The 19,750-nt window shown below is 47.9% G+C and overlaps 1 protein-coding gene across 1 annotated transcript in view; it reads left to right on the top strand.

Moving 5' to 3' along the window:
* The window catches only part of ABCA12 (ATP binding cassette subfamily A member 12), a 129,239-nt gene that overhangs the window by 71,819 nt on the left and 37,670 nt on the right, over positions 1-19,750 (top strand). Inside the window, exons 33-40 of the mRNA XM_075933955.2 lie at positions 385-621; positions 2,811-2,949; positions 6,463-6,715; positions 8,071-8,157; positions 9,525-9,618; positions 11,891-12,018; positions 15,579-15,666; positions 18,119-18,224. Of these exons, the coding sequence (XP_075790070.2) occupies positions 385-621; positions 2,811-2,949; positions 6,463-6,715; positions 8,071-8,157; positions 9,525-9,618; positions 11,891-12,018; positions 15,579-15,666; positions 18,119-18,224 (1,132 nt within the window). The remainder of the gene's footprint in view (positions 1-384; positions 622-2,810; positions 2,950-6,462; positions 6,716-8,070; positions 8,158-9,524; positions 9,619-11,890; positions 12,019-15,578; positions 15,667-18,118; positions 18,225-19,750) is intronic.

The raw sequence follows: 19,750 nt of genomic DNA, 5'->3' as shown, positions 1-19,750 counted from the left end.
TTGACATACCCTAACAGGGTTCAAAGAGAACTAGATAGATTCATGGAGGTTAGGTCTATCAATGGCTATTAGCCCGGATGGGCAGGAATGGTGTCCCTAGCCTCTGTTGGTCAGAGGCTGAGAATGGGTGCAACAGGGGTGGGATTGCTCTATGATTCCCTGTTCTGTTCACTCCCTCTTTCCCGGAATTGGCCAATGTGGGCAGACAGGACACTGGGCTAGATGGACCTTTGGTCTGACCCAGTCTGGCCGTTCTTATGTTCTTCTGATCTTATGTGTCTTGAAGACAACAGGTTCACATGTCACAGGCAGATAAAGTCATGGGTTAGGGGGCTGGTGCCACGATTGATATTTGAACTTTTGAGTTATTTCCTCTCTTGCCAGTGTCCGAACCAGCACCTGACAGAGGAGTGCGACACTGCGGCGGTGACCTCCCTGATCCAGTCCCATCTGCCAGCAGCTTATCTCAAGGAAGACGTCGGTGGAGAGCTTGTATATGTGCTTCCGCCGTTCAACTCTGGAGTCTCTGGAGCATATCAGTCTCTGCTGAGGGTTTTAGATTCCGGCCTGAGCGATCTCCACATTGGCTGCTATGGCATTTCAGACTCCACTGTGGAAGAGGTACGTGTGCCAAATCTTTCATTTTGAATGACACAGTCTGGAGAGTTGGTGATTTGGAGAGTTGGAGGCAGACAGTGACATGACTGGGTGGGAATGGTGGGCTGTTGTTGGCCTTTGGTAAGCCAGTCAGCTTTCTTTCTACCACTGGGTGTTGTGGTTTGTTGTAGCTCTGTGTTTTCAAGTCCAGCTACGAGGATGTTCTGGCTCACCAAAAATTCCCACTCAACTAAATGTCTTTCAATATCTTCCAAGGCAAAAGAGATGATGGATTTGGGGAACGGGAATGGTAGTAGGATTCTTAAATTCTTTTGGCAATCTCAATGAATCTTGGTGCTTCTATTGAAACAATCAGTGTGAGAGAGTTCATAATGCTGACACTTTTAACTGTTGTCGTTATGCTTCAGGGTGAATACCCTATTAGCCCCTCAGAATAACTATCTCTGTCTTTCTGTCTGCAAACTCACAGAGATCGTCTTGCCTCTGTTCCCATTAAGCAGCCTCTGTTTATAGTCAGAAGAAGGGCTGAAATATAAGCCCTTGTATCAGAGGCCTGGTATGAGGCCTGAGGTCTGGGCTAAAGTAGCAGTCGGAGCTTTGCTAATATAAAGCAAAGTCAGGCTATGACTAGAGGCAGGGCCTGCTCCTAGAATCTGGCAAGAATAGGACTGCTGCACAGAAACACACATCCCAAAGTAGTGCTAGGCACAAGAATATACACACAAATACATTCCAGAACAACTTGATCCCAACACATTCCTCAAAGGTACCAGGGACATGCTGACCCATCTGAAAGATAAGGGCAAGAGGACAGCATGATGGATAGCAATGGTTTGATCAGACCACCAGGTGCAAGGCAATGAGTGGCGCCTACCTACGCCAGAGAGACACATCAGAGAGACAACATGTAACTTTGATCGGTGTATAAAGAGGTGTCTCTGAGGGAAGGTCTTTGGCCAGCCAAGGGGGGAATGGAAGGTCCATTGACCATTGTCTCTAGTGTAACTGTAGACACTGATCTGTGCTTCATAGACAATAAACATGACCAAGTGCCTTCGCACCTTAACGGATCATGGGGCAGTTCGCTCAAGGTTGCTGTGCCAACTCCCTGTGCAGAGCTGGGACAGCACACGGAGGGAGTACGTGCAGATGAGTATCTAACAACCCTTCTCCCTCACATAAAATGTTTTAAGAGGGAGAAGTAAACGCTTCGGAAACTGATGGGGCTGCCGGAGAAGCGTTAGTACCGGGGTTAAGTCTGACTCACTGGAGTCTGCACGGGGGGAAATAATTGACACCCCCAGAACGAGTTTTCTCTGTCCCTGCTGAAATAGACTTCCTGGTAATCTTCATAGTTGACCTGCTAACTTATGTGAAAGACACAAATTGCTTTGTCTTCACTATGGTGGCATCTTGAGGTAAGAACACACCATTTTTGCCTAGCTAAGACAAGACTGGAGAGGAGTAAGGTAAAACTTGAGTGAACGCAACTTCTCAGTTGACAAGATGGACCATTCTGCCACATGAGTGCTGCCGGCACTCCAGTGCCTTTCCCCGGTTCCCTCGTGCCCAGACAAGTGGAAGACCATAAGTCATTGGAAAAGCGTGTAGAGAGCAGCTCTGCACACAGCAGTGCTAAGAATCATGGGATATTGTCCCTGGAAGTCAGAGTACTGCCCGTAAGTCTGTGCAGCACCAATGTGGACACAGCAACTCAAGTGTTGTTTAAAATTGTGGACTCTCTTCTCTCGAGTGAGGTTACTCGGGAGACATCACTTGAGTGAAGACAACTTGTGAGAAGCTGAGGTGAAAGCAGCCTGCTTCAGTGGGACGAGCAGGAGTTTCTCACTCAGTACCCACACTGCAAGTGAACAGACAGGGACAGGGAGGGAGCCCAGACGTGACGAGTCTCACTCACTAGCCAGAGTAGCTGACAAAGCGCGCAGTGGAGTGGAAGTCACGCCCTGTAAAGCAGCAGAGTAATTTACAACCTCACCCAGAACATGGAGGAGAGCCAGGAAGAGCTGTCATTTAGAGGGGTGTCTCCACATCTCACAATGTCTCATGAAGGACAGAGGCCCCGTGGCGTGGTAAGAAGTCAAGCGGAATGGTAATTCTGGGTGGGTTTGTTGTTATGCTAGGCAATGTTTGCACCTCAGTATACTCTTCTCTTTGGTTTTCTTGTGCTTTAGGTATTTCTTAACTTGACTAAGGACCTGGAGAAAGATAAACAGCATGAACCTGGGTTGTCCCAGCAAGTGCCTCAGCCCACTAATCTAATGGACAGCAAGGAGATGTCTGTGAGCATTGACAGCTTCACAGAAAGAGACGGTACTCATTTAACGTGATTTTATTCCAGACTTATACCAAGTGTAATTAATGGCAGCTAGACTGAGCATCCAATGCGTTGGCTCCTTTCTTTGGTTAAATACAGACCAGATTTCAATACAAATACAGTACACAATAGATTTATAACAATACTGGTTTCTCACGGTCTGAATTGCAAAAACAAGTTCTGGGTGTATTTTTTTACCTACCTTCTGTTAAATAAGTCCCGTGTTAAAAGATTGGGCCTTAAAAGAGCCAGGTTTTATTCCCGGCTCTGTCTTTGGCCTGTTCAGGGACCAACCTTGTGATTCACTCTTGTCATCTGTAAATGGGGGCAATGAAACTGTTGCAAAAAAAAAAAAAGAAGCAAACATAATTCTGGGATGCATTAATAGGAGCATTGTGAGCAAGACACAAGAACAAATTCTTCCCCTCTGCGTAGATGAGGCCTCAGTTGGAGTGTTGTATCCAGTTCTGGGCACCACATTTCAAGAAAGATGTGGAAAAATTGGAGAGGGTCCAGAGAAGAGCAACAAAATGATTAAAGGCCTAGAAAACATGACATAGAGGGGAGGCTGAAAGAAATGGGTTTGTTTAGTTGCAGAAAAAAGAAGACTGGGAGGCAACATGATAGCAGTTTTCAAGTGCCTATTGGGTGTTACAAGGAAGAGGGAGAAAAATTGTTCTCTTTGGCCTCTGATGACAGGACAAGAAGCAATGGGCTTAGATTGCAGCAAGGGAGGTTTAGGTTGGACATTAGGAAAACTTTCTGTTAGGGGAGTTTAAAGACTGGAATAAATTGCCTAGGGAGGTTGTAGAATCTACATCGCTGGAGATATTCAATAGCAGGTTGGATAGACATCTAGCAGGGATGATCTAGCTGCTGCTTGATCCTGCCATGAAGGCAGGGGATTGGGTTCGATGAGTCTCTCGAGGTCCCTTCCAGTTCTAGCGTTCTATGATTCTATGAAACTGATCTCCTTGGAAAAATGCACCAAAATATCAGATTCATCCTGATATGCAAAGGGGTAGCTTCAAGGGAGGGGGGAAGCAACATATTGGTTTAGGGCCTACATTAGTCATTGGCCTCTAAAAAGTCAGCCCAAATAACATTGAATTTTTTGGGCATTCCAGAAACTGGGAAAGGGGAGGGATCACGTGAGGATTTCCTGTTCTGTTCACTCCCTCTGGGGCACCTGCCATTGGCCACTGTCGGAAGACAGGACACTGGGCTAGATGGACCTTTGCTCTGTATCTCACTTGCCCAGTAACTGGGGTGTGCCTGACACCTCCCCAAACCCCATTCCCTGCTTTGCCTCCGCTGTGCCCTCATTATACCCTTCCCCCAAGCCACCCACCTGTTCTCGGGGCTGCTCCGCCCCTCATCTTTACACCCCCTCCTCCCAAAGGTGCCCCATTCCAACTTCTCCCCCTCCTTCCCAGAGCCTCCAGAACACAGTGGAACAGCTGTTTGTGGCTGGTGGAAGGCAGCAGGAGGGAGGGAGTTGATCAGCTGGTGGATGAGAAAGCACTGTGGAGAAGGGGACGTGTGCTTCCTGTTCGGTGCCAAACACCTGCTACGTTTTCTCTTTGGTTGCTCCAACTCCGAAGCACTCACAGGCCACATCTAGACTGGCATGATTTTCCGGAAATGCTTTTAACGGAAAAATTTTCCATTAAAAGCATTTGCGGAAAAGAGCGTCTAGATTGGCACGGACACTTTTCAGCAAAAGTACCTTTTGCAGAAAAGTGTCCGTGGCCAATCTAGACGCGCTTTTGTGCAAAAAAGCCCCAATCACCATTTTCGCGATCGGGGTTTTTTTGCACAAAACAAATCGGAGCTGTCTACACTGGCCCTTTTGCGCAAAAGTTTTGCGCAGAAGGGACTTTTGCCCGAACGGGAGCAGCATGGTATTTCCGCAAAAAGCACTGATTTCTTACAGTAGGAAGTCAGTGCTTTTGTGGAAATTCAAGCTGCCAGTGTAGACAGCTGGCAAGTTTTTCCGGAAAAGTGGCTGATTTTCCGGAAAAACTGGCCAGTCTAGACACAGCCACAGTGCGGTCGTTCTTGTGCCCCTTCTGCGGAATGCCAGTTGTTCGGGAAAACTTTCTAACGATAAGGAGAGTTAATCGCTCAACGGGGTTACCCAGTGTGGCTGTGCGATCCGGGAGGTTTTCAAGAAGAGATGAGACAATCCTTGGTCTAGGCATACTTAATCCTCCAGTAGCTCAAAGGGCTGGACTGACTACCTGATGTGGGATTAAGTATAAAGTCCCTTCCAGCACTGCATTCCTATGATTTATGTCCTGAACAAATAAGAGCCCTGCAAATTATTTCCTTCATGCTGTATTCTATATGTGGCAATATTTCATTCATTTCAGAGGTGATTTTGCTAGGCCACATAGAGAAGAGCATCTTGGACAAGAATTTCTCTCTGTTTAACATGTTCTGTGCAATTATATATTAGTCTACATGCCACCTCCTAGGTCTTGTTTCTTTTCTTCATTTGCCCTGTTCCGATACATTTTATTATTGATTTGCCCGTCTAAGAAAGTACTTATTAAACAATGAAAACAGTTAATACTTGCAGAAGAGACCAGCCGTAGCTTTCCGGTGCCAATTAGAGTTTACATGTGAGCTACTGGTGTTTTGCCTGCGGGGTAGCAATGAGGAATGATGGTTCGGGAGTTGGTTCACTCGTCCGGGTTCAGTTCTGGGTTGTGGCGTAGCTTTTCTCTGTGCTAGCCATGTTTGCCCAAAGCCTGATTTTAATTAAAAGTTAGGGGCCTAAATACTTCTGAACAGGCCTTCCCATGGGGGGTGGGTAGGGGCGGGAGGAGGCAGTTGCCCCGGGGCTTGTTGATTCAAAGGTGCATGGTCTCCTGGCCACTACTGTGGCAACCAGAGCTTGGGCCCTTTAAACCAGCCCCTGGAATGCTGCATGGTATGTGCCGGGTAGCGTGGCGCATTCCACGCAGTGCAGAGGACTGGTTGCTCTGACCCTGCCCCTTCTGCCCAAGCCCCCGCCCCACTGGGCCTCCCCTCCCCTTGCCCAGTGGCCCGTGGAGTTTGTTGGTGCCCCTGCTTTTGAGGATCTGGGCCTTAGTCTCTCTGTGTCTCAATTCTCTGTCTGTAAAATGGGCATAACAGCATTTCCCTACCTCACAGAGCATTCTGAGGATAAATACATTAAAGAGGGTGAGGAGATCAGAGAGCACAGAGGTAGGGGGGCTGCATATAAGTACTCAAAACTGGTAGAAGCTCAGTTCCTCTCCCCCGGTAGGCGGCAGAGAGAGAGGTGCATTCTAGTGACCTGATTTAGGAGTGGCTGAGTTCTAACCCCAGTTCTGACACTGGGCAAATCATGTAGGCCTCCCAGCCCCAATTCTCTCCACCGGTGAATGGGACCAGAAATATTTACCTACTTCCCCGAGGCAATGGAGAGTGAATTCATATATGTGAAGTGTTTTGACAATGACAAGCACTAAGGGGGGGGTTCTCTTTAACACACGCAGACCAAGGCCTGGTGAGATCAAAAAGGGTGACCGGTTTGCCGCTGCTGCTCAAGAAGATGATGGCCGTTTTCATGAAGAGGTTCCACCACACCCGACGGAATTTGAAAGGCTTTTTAACGCAGGTCGTCCTCCCAGTGGTCTTTGTGACAGTATCCATGGGCCTCAGCACTTTGAGAACAGAGGTGGCTGAATACCCAGCGCTCCACCTTTCTCCCTCGCTGTATGGTTCCTCTGGGCAGGCAGATTTCTTTGCGTAAGTCTCTCTCTTTCTAATTAAAAGTGGTTTACTGAGCTCTTATCCAATGGCAGGGTTTGGTATTCAGAAAATCCAGTGGCAAAGTTTTACACAGAAAACCATGCTATAATACAGACGAATTCCTAGCAGGTCTGTCTGGGAGCACAGTTTTGCTAAAGCCAGCAATCTGAATACTTAAAAAAAAAACCTTAAAATCTCTCCCTAAAAATTACCTCAGAAGTATGTGCAACAAGGTCTTAATCGTGTTTGTCACTGAAATTATCCACAGCCAACGGCAGCCATCTTGCCCCCGATGGATACATTTCACTTGCTTTTTATAAGGAGAAGTGAGGCCTACTCTTGTCCTTGGGCACTCGGCCCCAGGAGACAAGATTACAGGTCTGGGAGAGAATTCTAGCTCCCAACTCCTGCTGTGGGTCCATCTGCCCGACTCTTCCCATCTTGATAAAAACCCCGAACCCTCGGAGTCTCCATTATGTAGGCTTCTCTTCACCGCACCTATCGATTATCCAACGGTTAGTCACGTCTCCTCTCCCTGAGGTTTGATTTCAGTCGGTAAACCCTTCCCTGTTGAAGTCTTAGGGGTCTTCTTGAACGTAAAGACTTCACTGTGCTGAAAACCAATCCCCACCTTATCCAAAACCTCAAATTACTCAAATGAATGTATCTTGCAGCCTTCTAATTCAGCCTCGTAGTTTCCTGGCGCTCTCCGCCGGTCCTTAAGTTAGGAATACCCAGTGCAGCCCCGACCTTCTCCCTGCTGCTTTGTTGCTCTTGGAGTTCCTATCTTAGCACTGTTCCTGCTTTTCTAGACAATGGCTCTTTGGGTGGGGATGGGGGACGAGGGCACCACCTGCCTCCATGGGTCAGCAGAAGCCACATCCTCCTCTCCCAGCATGAGCTATTCCCGCTGACAGAGGTGAGTTGTTTCAGGCAGATCCTGCCAGATGACTGGGCCTGACGAGGGATGCTTCTTTGAGTGGACGAGCATCACAGAAGATGGGGGAATGGGTGGAGGTGCAAATGGAGACTCATCCCCATTCTCTGGAAGCACAGTGGATGATCCTCATGCAAAATGAAATTCAGAACGGCCATAATTGTATACACCAATGGGAGCCTTCTCAGGCCTGAACTCAGCAACATGCTGAAGTCTATGTCCAACTTTAAGCCTATGAGCAGTGCTGTGGAATTACTCTCATACTTATGACTCGTGCTGAAGTATGTTGCACAGGGGACCTCCAATAATAATTCATTTCCAAGCCTCATTTCACTCAGCAGATGGGTTTTTACCACAGGGTCCATCCTGAAAGCACCCTCAACACCTACCTCTCTTTTTCTTTGTTAAATCTTAGGAATTTTAACGAGACCACCGATGAGTTAGTGGCGTCAATGCTTTCTTTCCCTGGAACAGATAACACCTGCTTGAATGAAAGCAATTCGTAAGTAGTTCTTTGCCTCCTTTTTAAAATTCTTAATCTCCAGAAAGGAAAGGACATGAAATTAAGAGCTGTCAGGTATTAATAACCGCCTTTGATCATCTGCCCAGGTTTCATAGCCTGGAGCCACATCAGAAAAGGTTTCCTCTGTTGCCAGAGTTCCCAAAGATAGATTCGCCCCGTGTGAGGTTTGAAGCCACCTGTCTTTCAGAGGCTTTACATTTACTGAGGAAACTGTGTTAAGCTCGAAGAGCTAGGCTGTGTCCGGACTTGCTGTGAGGTGCCCTCGTGTGAATAGGCCACTGACTTTGCTGAGTTTACACACAGGAGTAAGTTCTCATCGGAAGTGATAAGGGTTATGCTGTAGAAAGTACGGACCAGTACCTGGGCGGTGGGTGAAAGTAGGGCTGGAGGAGGCAAGCCCTCAGCCCCACCTTCAGCCCCGCCCCTTCTGCTGAGGTCTCACCCCTTCTGCTGAAGTCCTGCCCCCCGGGGAGCCAAGCCACCTCCTCACTCCTCACCACGGGGCAGCGCACCCCTTCTCCCTACGCACAGAGAGGGTGGGAGGGCAGGAGTGTGACCCCAGCTTGCCCAGCCCTGGAGTACGGTAGGACGTTGAGTGCTGGGGGCAGCAATACTCTATCCCCAGTACACCTACAGTGGGCAGGGCCAGGCTGGCGGTTTGGGAAGGCAATGCCCATGGGCCAGTATGAACACCAGGAGTGCTACTCAAGATGAGTAAGCCTCTCACAGGCTTGCCTCGCGGGATGGTCAACACCGAAGCTTGGAAGCTCTCGGACTCTTTGGGCTGAGTGGGCAGAGGGTGGGGTTCCCTGAGATTTTACAGCCGAACTGTCAGAAGGCCAGTGCCCAAACTGCTGAGTATTCCTGAGTGATTTAGTACGGTGAGTTACAGGCAGGGAAATATTTGTGCTGCCTAGACACTGTATATCAGCCATTGGAGAGCTACCCAGTTAACGCAGCACCCCTGAGATTGGGCGTCTCTTTCTTTTAAAAGATCATTTTGGCCTCTTCATGTGAACTCTGTCGGCTGTTTGCTGGGGGATTTGAAGCAGCCTCCTCCGGAGACGTCTCACAGTGTAGTCGCTAGAAATAGATCTAGCAAGAGCCACTAAAGCAGGAGGATGTGGAGCATCTCGGCAGTGGGGCTGAACCATCTGGGCCCCCCGTGAAATCAGAGGGGTTCTCTGCACTTCCCGGGGGTACCATGGCCCAATGGAAAACAAGGATCTCCGAAGTGTGCCTCTCACCTTAATTCCATTCACTACAGCTCTGCCACACCCTGCCGTTACATGCCACCTGCTCGCCTGCCTATAGAAAACCTCAGGGTAACTTGTGTTCCTTTTCAGGGGGTGTTTGAAGGATGACATGCTGGGCCCGTGGGTATTCCGTGGGAACCAGAGCACGAGATACTCCGCGTGTAACTGCACAGACAGCAGCCAGGTAAAGCTGGGTTCAAGTTTTATGGGGAGAGTACATTTCAACCACCCGAGAGATCTGTGCTTATGGAAGTAGCTGGGAGGGTGGGCAGATGGCTCCCAGGCCTGGTATTGTCCCTGGTTCAGAGTGATCCTAGCTTGGGTAAAGACCAGCACTGCTCTCTCGTTAGATCGTTGTGCTAATTAATCGTTATCTGGGCTACAGTAAGTAGCTCCTAGAGATCCCAATGGGGCTCAGAGTCTCCTTGTGCTACGGCTGGTAGGCACTGTGAGAGGCCAAACTCAGTGACTGGGCACCAAAATGGCAAAAGAAATTGAATGTGGATAAAGGCAAAGTTGGAAAAAATAATCCCAACTACACATACAACATGATGGGGACTAATTTAGCCACAGCTACTCAGGAGAGAGATCTTGGAGTCTTTGTGGAGAGTTCTCTGAACGGATGTGTGTGTGCAGCAGCAGTCAAAAAAGCAAAGAGAAAGTTAGGGATCATTAAGAAAGAGATCGAGAATAAGAACTAGAATATCTTATTGCCTCTATATAAAACCACGGTACGCCCACATCTTGACTCCTGCGTACAGATGTGGTCGCCTCATCTCAAAAAAGATACCTTGGTATTGGAAAAGGTTCAGAAATGGACAACAAAACTGTTTAGGGGTTTGGAACGGGTCCCGTATGAAGAGGAATTAAAAAGACGTGGACTTTTCAGCTTAGAAAAGGGAAGACTAAGGGGGGATATGATAGAGGTCTATAAAATCATGACTGGTGTGGAAAAAGTGAATAAGGAAAGCGTTATTTACTTGTTCCCATAACAGAATTTTATTTGGTGACCCCTAGTTCTTAATAGGTAGCAGGTTTAAAACAAACAAAAGGAAGTTTATCTTCACACAGCGCACAGTCAACCTGTGGAACTCCTTGCCAGAGGATGTTGTGAAGACCAGGACTTTAACAGGGTTCAAAAAAGAGCTAGATAGATTCATGAAGATTAGGTCCATCAATAGCTATGAGTCAGGATGGATAGGAATGGTGTACCTAGCCTCTGTTTGTCTGGAAATGGATGACAGGAGAAGGCTCATGTGAGGATTACGTGCCTTGCCCCAATGGGCATATTGTCCCTCCTGCAAGCACATCTGCCTTGTTTAGCTCTCCTGCTGTGACTGGCACCATTGATGTCCAAGTGTTTGCAGGAACAGGACTTACAAGGACAAAGGGGGTGGGGAAATCGTGTGACTAGGGGATACAGTGATCTCGTCTGGCTGTCAGCTCCACGAATCGGAGGAGGGGGATTAAGTGCCCTGCTCTGAGGGATAGTCATGCTTTCCAGCAGGAAACGTTTAAAAGGCATCCTTCTGTGTGGCCTGCCGGAGCAGTAGGGAGTGTGTATTCAAGAGGATAATTGCATTTCTCAGAATGCTCTCTGGAGGAGAACGTATCCTGATGTGGGCATTTGCCATCAAGGAGAGAAACTTCGTGCAGAAGTCTGGCTCCAGCCACTTTTCCTGTGCCTGGCCTTATAGATTATTGTTCTTAGCTGTTTGCATGGCAGAGGCACCTACAGAACATGGATGGCAGCAAGGGATGGGGAACTCATTGCAGGGGAAGATGTTTGGAGAGGGGAGCCCTACAGAGAAACACACTCACCTCGTGGGTACTTCTTTGAGGTCCTGATAACTATATAGGATTCAGTTCCGCAAAATGCTTATGGATGTACATAGGTTCAAGTGTGGGCTCAGATCTTAGTGAGGGACTGGGATGGACTTAAGCATGTGCTTAAGCCAGCATTTCTTAAAGTGTGTTCTGCAACAGTTGAAAGTATGCCGCAGAGAGAACAGAATTCAAAATGGCTGCCCTTAAAGAGGCAAGCCTCTGTTTTTTTTTCAACAACTTTTCTCGGGGGGAGGTCCACAACTTTTCCTTGGGGAATGACCTCCCTTAAAGAGGTAAGCCTCCCTTTTTTTTTTTTTTTTTTTTTGCTCAACTTTTCCCTGGTTTTGTGTGTGTGTGTGTGTGTGTGTGTGTAACAAAAAAAATCCCTGGGGTTCCCCACAAAAAAAAAAATTGTTTTGTGTTCCTCATTCTTAAAAAGTTTAAGAAACGCTGGCTTAAACTAAGGCACACGCATAAGAGTTTTGCTGCATTGGATCACTAATCCAAAGATATGTCCCAATCCTTCAGCGAGCCAGACTCCTGTCTCGGTGATAAATTCTCCCTTGTGGGGACAGAAGAGAGGGAATGTAAATGTTAAAAATTGTTTTAAAAAAACTTTTTTTTTCCAGACATGCCTAAATTATGACTTCTCCCCACCTCACAAAAGGACTTTTTCCTCTCGGCTGGTTTATAACCTGACGGGGCATGATGTGGAAACGTACCTTCTCGCCACTGCCAAAGAGTTCATCCAGAAAAGGTACAATGACTCCTCTTTGTCTTTGTCCAGTTTCACTGACGAGGGGGCTTGTTACCAGTTTGAGCCTCCTTTTGGAAAGCAGCCCATGAATAGCCAAGCCCTATGGGACTAATTGCTACAGGCCTGGGACGGTTTTTCTTTCAAGCGTGGTGGGACCCAGTGTTGGATTCACTGAACGCTCTGCGAAGGCCAGAGGCGGGGCACCTGTCTTACAGTCAGGGTGGTCATATTTCCCTCTCCTGGATATGGGACACCTGTTAAAATTACTCACATACACGTGGGTTGAACGGTAATCAGTCAGAATTACAAACATCCAGATTAACATCGAGTTGACTGAGCCCCTGTTAAATAGAAATGCTGAGGAACTGGATTATTTTTATTTACCTTCTTATCTTTAAGGATTTACGGTTCACATGGGGAGGGGTGACACATACACCCCTGTACCTGACATGCCCATATGGCTCTCTCACACCAGGGAGAGGGAGGGTGACTGACTCTCCCCTTCCTGCCCACCATTTTCTGCCCTCTTTGCCTGGGACTGACCCACCTCTCCTGCTACCTGGTGGCACATCTTCCTGAGACAATACATAGGGGTGGGCATGCCAGGTTACATGTCCCCTCCCCATATTTCTGCCAAGGTCCACACTCGAATTCAAGCAGCAGCAGCCTTTCAGCACTGTGTGGGAGGGAAGAGTTGGGAGCTGATGGTGAGACTTCGAAGAAGAGCCATTGACCAATCTAGGAATTCAAGGAAAGAAACTGGCCAATACCCCATTACCAATCCTGGGACCCATTCTTTTGAACCTATTTATAAATGATCTGGAGAAAGGGGTAAACAGGGAGGTGGCAACATTTGCAGCTGATACTGCACAAGATAGTTAAGTCCAAAGCAGACTGCGAAGAGCTTCAAAAAGATCTCGCCAAACTAAGTGACTGGGCAACAAAATGGCAAATGAAATTTGATGTTGACAAATCTAAAGTGATGCACATTGGAAAAAATAATCCCAACTATGCATACAATGTGATGGGGACTCATTTAGCTACAACTACTCAAGAGAGAGATCTTGGAGTCATTGTGGACAGTTCTCCGAAAACATCCACTTAGGGTGTGTCTAGACTACATGCCTCCTTCGACGGAGGCATGTAGATTAGCCAGATCGGAAGAGGGAAATGAAGCCGCGATTAAAATAATCGCGGCTTCATTTAAATTTAAATGGCTGCCCCGATCTGCCGATCAGCTGTTTGTCGGCAGATCGGGGCAGTCTGGACGCAATGCGCCGACAAAGAAGCCTTTCTTCATCGGCACAGGTAAACCTGGTTTCACGAGGCTTACCTGTGCCGATGAAGAAAGGCTTCTTTGTCGGCGCATCGCGTCCAGACTGCCCCGATCTGCCGACAAACAGCTGATCGGCAGATCGGGGCAGCCATTTAAATTTAAATGAAGCCGCGATTATTTTAATCGCGGCTTCATTTCCCTCTTCCGATCTGGCTAATCTACATGCTGCCGTCGAAGGAGGCATGTAGTCTAGACACACCCTTAGTGTGCAGCAGCAATCAAAAAAGCAAACACAATGTTAGGAATTATTTAAAAAAGGTTAGAGAATAAGACAGAGAATATCTTATTGCCTCTATATAAAACTATGGTACGATCACATCTTGAGTACTGAGTACAGATGTGGTCGCCTCATCTCAAAAATATACATTGGCTTTAGAAAAGGTTCAGAAAAGGGCAACAAAAATGATTAGGGGCTTGTAACGGGTCCCATATGAAGAGAGATTAAAAGGACGTGGACTTTTCAGCTTAGAAAAGAGGAGACTAAGAGGGGATATGATAGAGGTCTGTAAAATCATGACTATTGTGGAAACAGTGAATAAGAAAAAGTTAGTTACTTGTTCCCATAACCTAAGAACCAGGGGGTTACCTAAAGAAATTAATAGGTAGCAGGTTTAAAACAAACAAAAGAAAGTTTTTCTTCATGCAGTGCACAGTCAACCTGTGGAACTCCTTGCCAGAGGATGTTTTGCAGGCCAGGACTTTAACAGGGTTCAAAAAAGAACTGGATAAATTCATGGAGGCTAGGTCCATCAATACTTGTTAGCCAGGACGGGTAGGAATTGTGTCCCTCACGTGTGTTTGTCTGGAAATGGATGACAGGAGAGGGATCACATGATAATTACCTGTTGTGTTCCTCCCCCCTGGGGCACCTGGCATTGGCCACTGTTGGCAGACAGGACACTGGGCTAGATGGACCTTTGGTCTGACCCAGTCTGGCCGTTCTTATGTTCTAAGCAAATTTTGTACAGAAACTGTGCATGTAAACTCTGATTCAGTGCAGTCTCTATGGGGGGGGGGGGGCAAAGCTTCACTCTAAATGCATCCTTCACTGCACCGAGGGTTAGTGCATGCTTCAGTCCAAGATTCTAAGCTGCTTGGCTAAATCAGGGCCTGATGCCATTCGGCACTGTGTAGCACATGGCGGGTTTGCATGTGTGAAGTGTTAGGGTGCCAAGGTAAATGTGCAGTTAAAGGAGTCACGGGAAAAGCGACTCTCCGTATTGATGGAAAGGGAATGGTTTATTTTTCATGGAAATCATCCAACAAATGTGGAATTGCACCGGTGAAGAGAGTAGCAAAATCAGGTGACGGCAGCAGCCAAAATGCAGTTCAGAATCGTACACATGAACACAGATCAGGACTTCGCTGCCTTGCTTTCTGGTTGCTTTCTTTGTAAAAGTGAAGGCTCCTGCAGCAGTATTAACTGGCCCATGCTAGAAATACTGGTGCAAATCCTGTTCCCACCCAGACCTTGTGTGAATCCAATGGACACCTGCGATAATCATTCGTTGTACAGAGCCTAGAGGCCCCAAGAGAAACTGATGCACCTCCGGTGACTTCAGAGGAATTGACGTGCTTTCCGCCTGCTAAGGAGCCGGCCTTGCATTTTCCCAATAACAATAGTGCCTTTCCCTGTATTACCTGCAAAAACAACAACTAGCCTGCAGCTCCTTCGAGACGAACAAAACATGTAGATGGTCTCAGGAGCTTTCGTAAGCACAACCTACTTCTTCCAATGAATGGAGTTAAGAGGTCCGGGCTACAAATAAATAGAGGAGGAGAGGGGACGGGGGGGGGGGGGGGAAGAGAAGGAAGAAAGGGGGGAAAATGGTCTATTAGAGCGTCCATGCTAAATGAGGATAATAGAGTGAGCTGTAAGTACCCGGTACTTAGCTTTTTATGTCATTGTGGCTAAGTACTGGGTACTTACAGCTCACTCTATTAGCCTCATTTAGCATGGACACTTTGAAAAATTTCCCCCCTTTTTCCCCCTACTCTTTCCCTCCCGATCCCCTCTCTTTCTCTGCTATTTATTTGTCCCTGGACCCCTTAACTCCATCCATCTGAAGAAGTGGGTTGTTCCCCTGACAGCTCATGAGACCATCTACGTGTTTTGTTAGTCTCCCAGGAGCTGCAGGGCTATTTGTTGTTTTTAAAGTTTTTTTCAGTGACAGACTAACACGGCTCCCCCTCTGACACTTTCCCTGTCTTGTTTCCCATGCAGATACGGCGGCTGGAGCTTCGGGTTGCCCTTACCGACTGAGCTCAAGTTTGATATCACTCCAGTGCCGGCTAACAGAACGCTAACTAAGGTAACGGATGCCTCGTAGGGCCAAGTTAGGGCTGAGTGGGCAGGCGCCTGAGAGTCCCACGGCTAAGTCAAAGTGAAGCAAGAGGAATGTCCTTGTTTGTATGAGGGGCATTGCGGAGTAACCACAGCGTTCCTGCAGGTTACCGTTCCTCAGGAGGAAATACACAGAGAATGAAAGAGAGGAAAGGGAACTGAAAGAACTGAATTCAGTCCATTGGGAAGGGAGTGACTCTGTAACCCTCCGCGTGCCCTAACTCTGCTACTCTTGCTTGCACCACGGATGTGCACAGCCCTGACCCCCAATCTACACATCCGCAGGCCTGCACCCTCCCCAAACGCTGAAGCTTTGCTCCAGAGGCGGCTCGCCTAGCCTGGTTTTGTTTGGGTTCCCCTCCTTCCCCCCCGCCCAGGTTGTGAGGAGGCCTAGTGGGAAGGAAGGGCCTAAGTAGGCATTACATTCTGCAAAAAAATTACAAAGTCCTCCCGCATTGATCTGCGTACATATTTGCATCGCATGTACATATGTAAAATGAAGAGGTTTGTTCTACTCTCGCTACACTCAGTTCTGCAGACAGATGACTCTGCATAAGAGGTAGCATGAGGGGTGCAAAGCTGTCTGTTTCTCAGGCTTCCTCCCTCCTGGGTGGCGGAGCGCTCCTCTGTGTGAACAGTCCCCGACGGCTCCTCCCTTTCAACCTTGTGCACCTACCTCAGCGACCCACATGGCGCAGTGAAAGGCCACGCCTTGCTGGCAGGACCATTCATAAAATCCTAGCACACTAGAACTGGAAGGGACCTCGAGAAGTCATCGAGTCAAGTCCCCTGCCCTCATGGCAGGACTAAGCACCATCTAGATCATCCCTGATAGATGTCTGTCCAACCTGCTCTTAAATATCTCCAGTGATGGAGATTCTACAACCCCCCTAGGCAATTTATTCCACTTTTAACCACCGTGACAGGAAGTTTTTCCTAATGTCCAACCTAAACCTCCCTTGCTGCAATTTAAGCCCATTGCTTCTTATCCTTGTCATCAGAGGCCAAGGAGAACAATTTTTCTCCCTCCTCCTTGTTACATCCTTTTAGGTACTTGAAAGCTGCTATCATGTTGACCCCTCAGTCTTCTTTTCCGAACTAAGCAAACCCAGTTCTTTCAGCCTTCCCTCATAGCTCATGTTTTCTGGACCTTTAATCATTTTTGTTACTCCTCTTTGGACCCTCTCCAAGCTGGAGTTGACATGCTTTAAGTCGAGTTTCCACGCTGTCCCTACAGTGGGAGGTCGATAGGAGCAAATGCTCCCTTCAGCTTCCCTTACTTTTCATGAGGAGCAGGAATACCGGCACTGATGGGCACACCCTCTAAGTTTGATTTAGCAGGTCTTCACTAGACCCGCTAAATCGAACACTGGAAGATTGATCATAACAGCGTTGATCTTCCGCATAATGAAGACAAACCCATAGTCTGTTCTCCCTTCAGGTACTCTGGATTTATACCAGTGTAAGTGAGAGCAGAGTTTATCACAGAGGACACAGCTGCTAAATTACCAGGTGCTATTTTCACAAAGTTTTCTACCCTGTAGCAATTAGGTGCCGGGTGTGCTCTTCACTTCAAAAGCCCTCTTTGAAAATACCAGCCACTGACATTGCTGAAAAGCAAAAGCACCTGTTGTGGAAAAGCAAAGGGTTCATTTGCTTAGGGTGCGTCTAAACTACATGGCTCCGTCGATGGAGCCACGTAGATTAGGCTGATCGGCAGAGGGAAATGAAGCCGCGATTTAAATAATCGCGACTTCATTTAAATTTAAATGGCTGCTGCGCTGAGCCAACAAACAGCTGTTTGTCGGCTCAGCGCGCTAGTCTGGACGCTCCAGTGTCGACCTGAAAGCCCTTTATTGACCTCCCCGTTATGCCTCGTAGGATGAGGTTTACCGGGGAGGTCGATAAAGGGCTTTCATGTTGACAGGGGAGCGTCCAGATTGCCCCGATCTGCCGACAAACAGCTAATCGGCAAAGCGGGGCAGCCATTTAAATTTAAATGAAGCCTCGATTATTTAAATCGTGGCTTCATTTCCCTTTGCCGAACAAACAAATCTACATGGCTCTGTTGACGGAGCCATGTAGTCTAGATATACCCTTAGTGTCCCAAGCACCACTAACATAAACCATTAGCAATTGGTGCATCCTCATCTACGTGAAGGCAACTGCACTAAACCTTCTAGAAATGGACGGAACCAGTCACATGCTTAGGCGCCTTGTAGGATCCAGGCTAACAAACCAGAATCCTGCATGACTGAGTCACTGTCCCTTAATTTGTTGATTGCCTGGCATTAGCAAATGTTTTTACTGCTACCTTTTAAGATATCCATTATGGAGGCATTCGTCGGTTCAAACGGAAGAAACCAGAGTTGTTGGTAACGATTTTCCACTTGTTGTGTTTGTTTCCCAATCGAGTACAGGTGTGGTATAACCCAGAGGGATATCACAGCCTTCCAGCCTACCTCAACAGCCTCAACAACTTCATTCTTAGAGCAAATGTGCCGAAAAATAAGTCTTCCGAATACGGTAGGTGCTAACCACGCCTTGAAGCATCTCCTGGTACCCTCACTGAAGGGATCCTAGTTCTCCCTCTGCAGGGAGAAAATGATTCAGATTCATTCCTGGTGTAAAATGGAGCGGTGCCAATTTGAACTGGAAGGGAATGTATCCCCTGGGGGAAATCCTAGCCCCTCTAAAACCAGAGGGGAAAGCATTGGGGACAATGTCTTTAGTCCTGGTAGTGCTGATTCATTTCGCGTTCCTTTGAAGAGAGTCAGTGTAACACATCTGTTTCTAGGAACGGCCCTCACCACCCCATCTGAAACACCCGCCCCCTTGAGTCAGTGGGGCCCAGCTATCTCAGTGCGGGAGCAAATCCCTGAGTGAGACGGACTCTGCTGGTAGCCCTCTCCTTTTTTATATACTGATTGGCTCCAGCCCCTTGCTGCTGCAGCAGTGTGGCCTAGAGCCACCGGCCATCTCCCCAGCAGGAGGTCCCAGGCCAATGTAGTTGTTAAGGGGTGACTCTTGCCCTGGCTTGTGAACCCCCTCTCCTGGGATCCCCTAGTGCAGTGGCGACGAGGAGTCCTGTGGCACCTTATAGACTAAATGAAGTGTAGGAGCATAAGCTTTCGTGGGCAAAGACCCACTTCGTCAGATGCATGTAGTGGAAATTTCCAGAGGCAGGTATAAATATGCAGGCCAGGATCAGGCTGGAGATGACGAGGTGGATCCAATCAAGGAGGATGAGGCCCACTTCTAGCAGCTGATCTGGAGGTGTGAATTCCAAGAGAGCAGAAGCTGCTTTTGTAGTTAGCGAGCCATTCACAGTCTTTCTTTAATCCAGAGTTGATTGTGTCAAACTTAAAGATGAACTGTAGCTCAGCAGTTTCTCTTTGAAGTCTGGTCCTGAAGTTTTTTTGCTGCAGGATGGCTACTTTTAGATCTGCAATTGTGTGTCCAATAGTGCAGTGGGAAGTTCTGTTCCACGGGGTCTCCCTGGCTGCCGGAGGACAGGTGGGGGCAACCCTGGATGGAACCAGAGGATCCGCTGCTCTTTGTAGCCTCATTCTTTTGTGCTCAGCCTCGGCTGGGCTCGGAGAAGGCCACCCTCATGACTGTGCAGCAGTTTGGCCCATGGAGAGAGAGAGTGGTAGTATGCGGGGGCTGAGAAACATTCCCCTCCTAGATGATTGGAGAGCTGAGATACCAGGGAGACGCAGTCACAGGGTTCCCCCACAAAAGCACCTTTGAACATACCAAGGGCCCCAGCGTGGGACATGGGGGGAGACCGAGCCCCCAAATGAGAGACACAACACTGTTATTTCGGCAAGGAACCCAAAGTGCGGCATGATCTGTTCCTTTAAACATGAACAAATATCTGCAGCCCCAGCATCACCATTCCTTATTTCTGGTGTGATTTGCAATGCTAAAAGTAAGGACATGCCGAATGTATGTGGCAAAGAGGTCACTTTGGGTGCGTCTAGACAGCAGCGCTATTTCGGGATACTTTTAATATCCCGAAATAGCGTTTTCTGCATCTTGACAGCGTG

This window comes from Pelodiscus sinensis, chromosome 7, assembly GCF_052426305.1.
Source record: "Pelodiscus sinensis isolate ZL-2025 chromosome 7, ASM5242630v1, whole genome shotgun sequence".
NCBI lineage: Eukaryota > Metazoa > Chordata > Testudines > Trionychidae > Pelodiscus > Pelodiscus sinensis.
The sequence above is the reverse complement of the archived record's forward strand: the minus strand, read 5'-3'. Positions and strand labels throughout refer to the sequence as shown.